Raw genomic sequence first — 10924 nt, 5'->3', positions numbered from 1 at the left:
ACCACCATCCGGTTGATAATTATTGATCACTATTGGCTACCCTAAACCGACCAAGCAGTGACTAGCTTGGTTTTATGGTTGCTTCGCCGACCAATAATTTTGACTATTTGTCAGGTTGTGCTAACTCTTGCGGAAATAAAATATTATACTTCAACCCACTCAATGTTAGGTCGCAGTTTGGTGAAAAAGTCGAATATAATTGTAGCAGACTCAAAATTCTTAAATATTAATCTTCCAATTAATCATTTTGAATTTTCAATTCAAATATCTAATCATTTGGTTATCCATTTCAAACCATCTTTAATTCTTAACCTTTTTCGATTTTGTAATTTCTTTCAAAAATTAAACTTTAAAATATTATTTTGTTTAAAATCTTTTTATAAGCACTAAAATATAATTTTATTGTTTTATAGTACGAAAAGTAAAATTTTATTATTATATTCATGGTTTTGTAAAACGTTACGTTTTAACTTTCTTCCTTAAACTAACTATACTACTTATTATTTTAACCTTATAACTATGATTTAATTATTTTATACATAAAAATGAGTCGTATTTTTATTATTAATTTTAATTATAGTTTAAGCAAAATTTTCTAAGTAAACTGCATATTTTCATGATTAAATTTACCCATTATTTTAAAGTATATTCACTTGTACATACTAGATCAAAAATTTGATGAACCAAAATCCTTTTTATAGTAACCCAAATGAACTTACTTAAGTGTTAAGATTACCGAATTGTATAAGTGGCAATAACGTACTTATGTCAGGATCAAGAATGGTATCTTAATGACTTAAAAGTATGGAACAGAAAAAGAATTTGGTAAAAGTATACGGTGGTGTCAATTAATTATAAGTTCGTACTTAAATTATTATTTTGTAAATGTAGCGTATAATTTCCGTATTTTGAGTTGGATAGGAAGTTATGTTTGGCGTTAAGCGCTAACCAATTCAAGCGGCTGTCATCCGTATCATGGATGGCAATATTTTGCAGGATTTAGTTCAGGTTCCAATCCAGGCCGCAGCAATTACTATTTATCGAAAACTTAACTGTTTTTTTTATCTTTATTGATGACTTGATGATGATGTATTTTTTCTTTTTGAACAAACAATATTTCTTACCAGATGTAATATTTTAGTTTTGTTTTAAACAGTTTCAGTTTTTATGATTTTTTGTTTTTAACAGTTCAGCATTTTGAGACTTCCGCAATATTTTTGTATTAAACATTATTATTAAATGTTAATTATATATCGAGATTGCCGCTCCCGTTACAATAATAGAAAAAATTTTACAATTCATTTATATAATTGATTAAATTGAATGAGCCTTTAGTTTGTTCATTGCTAATAATAAGCGAAGAAAGCATGATCTAATCAAAAATTCAAAAGATCATTTATTCCATTGACAACGAGCAATTTTAAAGGCAAAGTTGATAAAACAAAAGTTAAAATCATTTTGGGATTTGATTGTAGAAGAAAACTAAAAACTTCTTGATAACATTTCTTGCATATCAGAAATTCTTAAATGAGTGATTTTTATGGTGAGATTATTTTTATTGAGCTAAATGATATATATTTAGTTTGTTAAATTAATTAATTAGAAATTTAAAATGATAATTAGAAAAATAGGCTAATTTTATGATCTATCTTATAGTGAAACGGTTTCATACAAGATGAGTTGTATCTCTAATTGCGTAAATAATTTTGGAAGCAACTAGTTTCACGGCAGAGGGGTCTTTGAGGATGTACGAGATGATCGACCGCACAGGGCCCCTCTTTCTCCCGTATATAAAAAAGTTAATAAAAAAAAGAAATATGTTAAGTTTAGTAATAAAATAAATATATTTACAATAAATAAGACGTAAAATAAAAGTTTTGATACAGGGCCTCTAAAATTTTCAAGACGACTCCTTTTCACCGTGAGTGTGTCTCACACAAGAATTTGTGTTATTCGCTTGATTAACAATCAAATTGGGTTCTGTTCTGATCTTCTGTGTTGTGTTCTCTAAGGAGTGCTGCTCTCCCATGTCCGCTCTGCTATGCATTTGCAACATCTGGATGCCATGAAGTACTGAGAACCTACTACATCTATGCTGTCATATACTAAAGGCTTGGTTCTTTAGTGTTTTGTTTTGTACCTATGTCTTGTGCTTCTCTTTTTGCTTGACACTTTCACAGGTAGTAATTCTTTATGTTATTTCGCCGTCTGTGGCGTTTCTTTGAGATATCCCAGTGCCGCCCGTGCACATGAAGAGTGAGGATGAGAAACCCTTCATAAAAGGTGGGCTCTTCCTTCACACTGATGCAACTTGTAGGGAGACCTTTGAATATCTGGATTTTTTTACCCCGCTTGTAAATTGTCTGGTTTAGTGTTTTATAGAAAATCGTTTGACAAAAAATAACAATCAAATTGGGCTGTATATTCTTGGTTGGGTTTTTAGTTTTTATGTTTTCATTAACTTTCCTGTGAAACGGCTGCATATGTTTGACCACTCATAGGTACAACCCCTAATTTTGAAGTGGCCATTTTAAAGCTTAAATTGAACATTTTGGACCTTAAAATAGACATTTTAAATCTTGAATTTGACAAATTTTAAACCCTAGGAATAAACATTTTAAGTCTTGAAATGGATATTTTACGGTTAGAGTATGTACGTAAAAGTATAAAATTAAGGGTTGGAGTAGAGGTTTTAAGAGTTAGAATTGACATTTTAAGTGGTAGAATGTGTATTTAAGGGTTGAAGTCGATTGTTTAAAAATTAAATTAAGGCTCTGGAGAAGGAGGTCGTGGCTTGGAGTAGGAATTTTTAAGTGTTAGATTTGGCTTTTTAAGTCTTAAAATGGGTGTTTTAAAACTTAATTCGACAAGTATAAAATTCTTTAAGTTGCAAGCGTGAGGCAGCCGCATACAAGTTTCAACGAATCTACTGAGAGACCGTCTCTCTGAGAGACGTCTCTCAAGCCCAATCTATTAAACCTTAATGCCTACTCTTACACTATATTTTTCTTTGTGGGTCAATCAAATCAGAGATGATCTCTCAGAAAGACCGTCTCTCACAAGAAATCTTGTACAAGTTTTTGTGTTATGTTGTTCAATTTTGCTAATGCCGGCCCTTATTCGCTTAGTTGCAAGGAGTAAGCCCAAACGATGGGCTGTGTGTTATTCCATGACCCAGCAGTATTTCTTGGGTTATATCTTGGCTAATACTGAACTTTTAAAATATGAGTTTTAAAAATTTTTCAACTATTTTTGGGGGAAATTGTCTCTCAGAGAGACGATCTCAAAATCTAAATCTACATTCTTAATTCCTCTTTAAATTGCATTAATTGGGCTATTACCCACATATGTAATGTGTTTCTCAGAGAGACCGTCTATTACAACAATTTGTGAAATTTTTTTTATTACGTGCTTTAGAAACTATTTATCAAAATAAGCGTTATTTGTTTTGAGTTTCTAAAAGGGGTTTGCTCGTTGATATTAATAGCGAGCATAAACATAACTTAGTGAAAAAGTCAATACATCATTTGTTTGTTGTTACTAACAACGATTAATTTTTAAAATTTGTTCAAAAAGTCAACATTACAAAGATGGTCAAAAAAAGTCCAAAAAAATTTATACAATATATTTATGGAAACTATTTATCAAAGTAAGTGTTTTTTGTTTGATTTTTTAGAAGGGGTTTGCTCGTTGTTACGAATAGCGAGCAAAAACATAACTTAGTGAAAAAGTCAAAAAATTATTTGCTTGTTGTTACTAACCACGAGTAATTTTAAAAGTTGTTCAAAAAGACAACATTACAATATATTTTCTGTTTTTTTTTTTTAGTTGCTACAAATAGTGATATTTCTGCTCATAAGATATCACTATATGTAGCAAGACTAGCAACTAATAAAAACCGGAGGAAATATTAACGAAGAATGTCATTATGTGGTCAAATAATTCCTGCCATTTTGATGCTAGCGTGATAGTTTTGTTGGCAAATTCGTATTGGTTGCAGTTTATATGCTCAATATAATTTATTGATTTAGGATTGATTATAGTTGAAAATAACAATAAAGTAAATTATATAAATACATATCTAAATCAATAAATTATACTTCATTCAATATCTTTCTGAGATATATTTGCAAGTAATCTCAATATAAACTATTAATAAAAGATTTTACAAGTATTTTATCAGCAACAATCAATGCATAATATGTTCAAGTTAGCTACACCATAAGCTTCTCAACATTATAGATTATGGTTGACAAGCACGTAAATTTTGCAGGTATGAGAATGAATTTATTAGGTGGTGGCGAACATGAGTACGAAAAGTTCTACTTATCATGGGTAGTAGGTAGGCGATGGGTATCAAGATATTATTTTATCTCCACTCGAATCATCTCATCCATGTCCGCCCTATATCTACAAGATATTATTTTATATCGATTTTGTATATTTTATTAGAAGCTATTGACAAAAATTAAAGATGTAAACTATTATATTACATTATATATATTATATAAAATTTAGGTAGAAAATCAAATTTATAAAGAACTGCGATTTTATGGAGCATATAGCGTAAACTTGGAGTGAATTTAAGGCGGGTATAAGGTAAGTATATTGATGATGGGTATAATACCTAGTTAATTGGACATAGTGGGTAGAAAGAATTTGAATGCATACCGAGGTGGGTATGCGTGACTATGAAAAGTACATCCGTTATGGATGGTGCATGGTGGGTAGATGGTGAGTATAAAAGTTTCAGATATATATGAGTATGAGGGATGACATACAGCACCCACCCGCTCAGTCTGTCCCTATTACAGATCAATACAGAATATCTAGGAATGATCATGGGTCATGTTCAATCAGATCCAGGAAAAACAAAATGTGTCTAAAAAATAAAATTGTGATGTAAATCCCAAAACCAAATTGAAACAATAATCTAAACAAATCAAGTAAGATTACATTGTTGTTTGATATTCTTTTTCATAAAGTCAGATCGGATTGACGGTCCAAACTATTAAAAAACTAACTCAATTAAAATTTAAGTTAATATTTAAGATATCCTAAAATTAGCTCAGTTAAAATTTAGATATATTATATAGTGACTCTCATTAGTATTTAAAAGTTAATTTCTTTAAAAAACAGTGCGTGATTGTCTTTTATGGTAGTTGTGACTTGTAAGCATTGAGTACTTGCCTCTCTGTCAAAGATTGTTAATTGGTAATAATTCATAATTAAAAAAAGTTGCTAAACACCATGAAAAAGAAATTGCATATTTGTAATTATGTCAATCTCTTTTGTCTCAAATTGTTATCATTTGTACTTCCTTCTGTCAATGCTTAAAATTGTGAAAGAGGAATTAAGGGAAAAAAGTTTGTTCCTGTTTGTAAGATAAAATATCAAGGTGGTTATTTTTCTTATTTGATTCGGAATAGGTTAGAAAATCTTTATATGTGATGATCTAATGAGGGAGGTTGCTGAACGTTCGAGTAGTCTCGTCATAAGAATGAAAATAAAAGACATCAACAACAAAGCTAACTCATAATTATTACTATTTACGTATTGATTTAACCTTGGATCATATGATGAATTTGGTTAATTGTTTATGGTCGTCTTTTAATATCAGTTGAATTGAGTTTCTAACGCTCAAGTTTGTTGAAAGTTCTGGAGAAGAAATCACTATTTTTTTAATAACTAATACCGTATAGTTAAAAAAAATCTTTAGTCTATTATAAATAAAAAATTAATCACTATTTACCATTTTCATCTTACTAATTTTATAATATACTATACAATAATATGAGTATTTGTTTGTAAGGGGGAAATTTATGAATTTTAGTTTAATTATGTGTTTTTATTATATACATGATTTGTACAAATGTGATTGGTGATTGTTTTTACCCAAAACTTTCTTTTGGTAATATTGAGTCGAGTACCAAACTCTAGATTGATTGCTTGTATGAGTGAAAACTCCTTTTTTAAGTGTGAGTTTCTAATTTTTTATTTGTAATTATTAAATTCGTTAGTAAATAAAAAATTTTAATTTTGAAGGAGTATTTAAGTTATTATCTAATACTTGTGTTTTTGCTATTGTTTATGCGTTGTGTGCGTTTGTATTTTGTTCTTTCTTTTTCATCTTATTTCTGATCTTTTCTCTAATTATATGTCTATATTTACAACAGGTAAAAAAAAAATCTAAATTTATAAAATAACATAACTCTCCACTTAAGACAAATCTGATTCTCATAACACATTAAGTAATAATAATTATAATAAGAGTAATAATAATTATCATTATTATAATAATAGTAAAATAATTTACAAATTTAAAAAATAATAATAATCTATGATAAATAGGCATACACTACTTTTCAATCAAGTCAAAAGAAAATTGTCTACATCTAAATTACACAATAGCTTTGTTTTACAAAAGTAGTAAAGATAAAATTCTTAGTTGGAGAAGGGAGTGTGTCTAATAGACTATTGCCATCAATCATGCCACATTCTACTCGTGCAATCCCCAATGGGGACTCTCTACAAATTTTCTTCAATGCTTTAATCTAAGATTTGCTCCAAACCCAACAATAGAATATGGTACTTCCTCCCTTTTCAAATATTTGTTAGCTGTTTATTTAACACTATTTATCGTTTAACCTTATATTATGTATTGTGTAAAAAAAATATAGTCAAGTGAAATTTTGTTTGAATTATTTAATCACGTACTTTCACGATAAAAAATATTTTTATAATCTTTAGACATATATAATTCAATATATAAATGATTAAAATAAGATAATGGGATTGAGAAAAGTAATTGGTAGACAAACAAACAAACATTCCATTCTGTACATGACTGATTGAATAAAGAACAAAAACAAAAGGCTTCTGCTACAGATTTCATCAATACACAAACAAAACTAAATTCAAAATATTTTCACAAGAAAATCATTAAACAAATGTCTTTAGCTTCCCTTACATAATCAGAGTCTGAATATTAATTTATAACATCAGATCATACCCTCGATTCAAGAGTTCCCCACAAAAAAAAATTAACATTAAGCTTTAATGGGGCCATTGGTAATTGCAGTAGCAGAAGATCTCTTAATATTATCCATATGAGTAGTTTCATAAACAGGCAATCCACTTGAACAAAACCCATAACCATAATCAATTTGCAACTCAAAAAGATCAGAACTTGAATCACTTTCTGCACCATCATGATCATCATCATCATCATCATGATTAAATTTCTTATGCTCTGTTTTTTCTTTATACCCATTAAAATTCTTTGATTTCTCAACTAACCCATTTTTTAATCTTAATTTTTCATCAACCCAATCTAAATTATTTGACCCTTTAATCTTATCACCCTTATGAACTTTTCCATTCCCATTTCCTTGGATATTATACTTAGATAAAGTAGCTAAAACATCTTTATATTCAGAAAAACTCTTGAAATCTTTGTAAGATTTTGGGGTATTAAGATTGTAAGGAGGAGTTCTAAACCCAGAACTTGAAGAAGAGTAAAGTGATCTAGAATCAATTGCACTACTAGTAGACCTAAAATGGCTAATACTACTCCTTCTTTTTCTTCTTCCAATTGGGGATTCATCTTCATCTTTCATGGATTGTGTGAATGATAATGATTTTATAGCTTTTTTTTTCTTAGAACTTGTTTGGCTAAAAAGTGAGTTTAAAAATTGAGCAATTTTTCCACCAGGGGAACTAGGTTGTTTGTATTTCTTCTTTTCTTTGGTTTTTTGTTGTTGTTGATGATTTTCAAGAATTGGGTGATTATTTTGGAGGTAAAAATGTTTAAGGGAAGGAACATCCAGGCTAACTCTACCTTCCCTTAAATACCCTTTTCTTTCATTTTTAGTACCCATCTTTTGGGACAAGTTTGTACATGCTAGAAGGGCATTGTTGTCATTGGACGTTGAAAAGTATCGAGCCGCCTCGAAAACATCGAGCTCACCGGAGTTGTTTCGTCGATGGAAGGACTTATTTCTGTAGTCTTTGATGGACATGGTTGAGTTTTGAGTGGGTGGTTTTGGTGGTTTGTGTAGGGGAGATGAAAGGGTTAAGGGAGGGAGATGGGTTTTTTTGTTTTTTGAAATGATATGGTGTAGTAGGAAAATGGGTGGTTTGATTTATAATAATAAGAGGGATTGTAAGTTAAAATGATGAAAGTTGGGGTAATATAATGAGAGAGACAGGGGGTCTTTAAGGGTGTGCGAGGTGATCAACTGCATAGAGCTATCTCTTTTTCTCACATATGAAAAAGTTAATAAAAAAAGAAATATATTAAATTTATTAATAAAATAAATATATTTACTATGAATAAGACACAAATTAAAAGTTTTACATAGGACCCTAAAATTTTTCAAGACGGCTCTATAGATGGACATATTTTATGATAGAACTAGTCCCACAATTAGATTTAGCTTTAGTAAGTAGTGGTAATGGATTGAAGAAAGAACAAGGTATGGACACTTTTATCTTTTTATTAGGTTAGTGAAAGATAATAGAGTTTGTGTTGGTGATTGTGGGGAGCAAAGTTCTCTGTCACCTTGGATTCTTTGTAAGATACTGTGCTCATTTTGTAAGCAATTAACTAATAGTTCTAAAACTTTAAGTAGTGTACTTTTTTAGGAAGATTAATTTTCAAGTGATTGTGGTTTCGTATGACATCATGGACTATGAGGAAAGGGCCTTAAGCCCACTTATAGGCTTTTATCTATCAACTAGAGACACATCTACCTTTGAGGCACTCTTAAGTCTTACACTTAGTCCACTTTTACTCCTCTTGTTTTCCACTACAATGGGAAATAATTTATATTATGACAATAAAACAACGTGGCCTTTGGAATAGCGCAATAAAGCTCTAGACTTAAACACAACATTAACAAGCCCTCAAGCCCTTATTACTCTACATCAGTCTCGGAATAAGAAAGAAATAAATAATATTTAAAAAATCTGATAAATATCTGGACATCCAACCCAATCAAAATAAATATCTAATAGAATTGTGGTTGTGGATGAGGGATAACAAAAGAAGACAGTAGTAAACAATTTCACTAATTGATTTTGAGTATGGGATGACGAAAGATTGAAGATGAATAATAGAATCATGTATTATATATAAACAAAGAATAATCACTTCTTCAAAGAGTGAAACCAATAGTAGCAAAAAATCAGCAAACCTATAATACTAAGTTCTAGATGCTTGCTTCAGTCCATATAAAGACGTGTTGAAATGACATATACTTTGAGAAAAATTTAGATCTCTGAAACCTAATGGTTGATGCATAAAAACATCTTGAAAATTCCCATTCTAAAAGCATTTTTTATGTCAAGAAGATCAATGAGTTATTTCTTTGACAATTTTCATTATTTCTCGGTGGTCAGCTCTCTACTAATTAAAGCATTCGTAATTCTTTGCTAATTAGGGTCACAAATGGGGAGCTTACTTAGTGCACAGTGCGTAGGACAAGTGGATGAGAGTTTCACCGATATTAAAACAAATAAATCAAAAACCAATGAAAAATTGAAAATGCTACCCACATTGGTGTTTTGGTTATTGTTTAAAAGTCAGCTTTTCAGATAGCTTAAAGAGCATTTACCAAATACTCCCTCTGTCTCTCTCAATTTACACCTCTTACCATTTTAGTTTGTCCCTTTCATTTTACACTCTTTTCCTTTTTGGCAATAGCACCACTTTCTTTCTTTAAATCTCATCACACAAACTTATTATCTCTCTTCATCTTAACCACTAATTTCAATCATCCACTTGTTTTTTGTCTTATTCTCCAACTTAATTTCACTTTCTACCATATTTCACCTAAAATGATTTGGGTGCATTTGCATAGGGACGGAGGGAATAATTATTATAGTTATTTGACCAACCAAAAAATTAAAAGCAAAAGGCCAAGAAAAATAGGGAAATTCCATATGGTAGCATTGAACTTTTATGAAACGCCAGTGGCAGCACTTTTGTAAGATTTTTCCACATGGTAGCATCCAATTTAAGCCTTATCTAACTGCAGTAGCGTTTTCTGTTAAATTTTTGTCAATTTCTGTTTAATTTACCATTTTGATGTTTCTACCCTTATTAAGGGTTGGTTGTTATCTTTATAGTTTGCCGCCCTAAACCATTTTTATGCTCTCAAATGTTTAATTCACAATTTTGATGTTTTATTCACCGTTTAAGAGCGTTGATGAATTAAATAGTTAAAACTAAACGTCAAGATGGTGAATTAAACATTAAAGAGCATAAAAATGGTTTAGGGCAAATTATAAAGACAAAAATCAATACTTAATAAGGGTAGAAACGTCAAAATGGTGAATAAAACGAACATTGACAAGAATTTAACGGAAAATACTACGACAGTCAAATAAGGCATAAACTGGATGCTACCATGTAGAAAAATTTTACAAAAATACCACCACTGATATTTCATGAAAATTCAATGCTATCATATGAAATTTCCTATAGAAATAACACCCCAAAAAATATTTTTCAAACAAATCTTCAATTTCCACAATAGTATTATGGCTGAACTTGGTTAAGATATTCTAGCCATTTTAGGCGTCAGGTATCTTTTATCTCTTTGAGCCTAGACGAAAAAAATGAAGTTCAACTAGATCAAACTGAACTAAATTTAAAGTTCAAAACGGATTAGTGTCAAAATAATAATTAGTTAACAGCTAGTCTCTTGAGAGACCGTCTCTTTAAGAAACATATTTTAAATTCAGCCCATTAAATATTAATACCTGCTTATTATATTTTTAATACCTACTGACATTATCCTTATTGCTTATGTACATTATAATTAATGCTTTCTTACTATATCCTTAATACCTACTTTTAATATCTTAAATATCTATTTACACCATTCTTAATGCCTACTTATATTATTTTAGAAAAATA

General features: G+C 29.9%; 1 protein-coding gene across 1 annotated transcript; it reads right to left on the bottom strand.

Annotated features, from left to right (window-relative positions):
• Positions 1-6764: 6764 nt before the first annotated feature.
• On the bottom strand, positions 6765-8160 carry LOC130809382 (protein BIG GRAIN 1-like E). Its single transcript, XM_057675145.1, has one exon. It carries the CDS (start codon positions 8019-8021, stop codon positions 7050-7052), a length of 972 nt encoding a protein of 323 aa, XP_057531128.1. The 5' UTR covers positions 8022-8160; the 3' UTR covers positions 6765-7049.
• Between the last annotated feature and the right edge of the window lie 2764 nt (positions 8161-10924).

This window comes from Amaranthus tricolor, chromosome 3 (assembly GCF_026212465.1).
Source record: "Amaranthus tricolor cultivar Red isolate AtriRed21 chromosome 3, ASM2621246v1, whole genome shotgun sequence".
In the NCBI taxonomy this organism is placed as follows: Eukaryota; Viridiplantae; Streptophyta; class Magnoliopsida; order Caryophyllales; family Amaranthaceae; genus Amaranthus; species Amaranthus tricolor.
This window is presented reverse-complemented; position numbering and strand designations above follow the sequence as displayed.

Coding starts and splice junctions, on each gene's coding strand:
- LOC130809382 (XM_057675145.1), bottom strand. CDS start 8,021: ATGTCCATCAAAGACTACAGAAATAAGTCCTTCCATCGACGAAACAAC.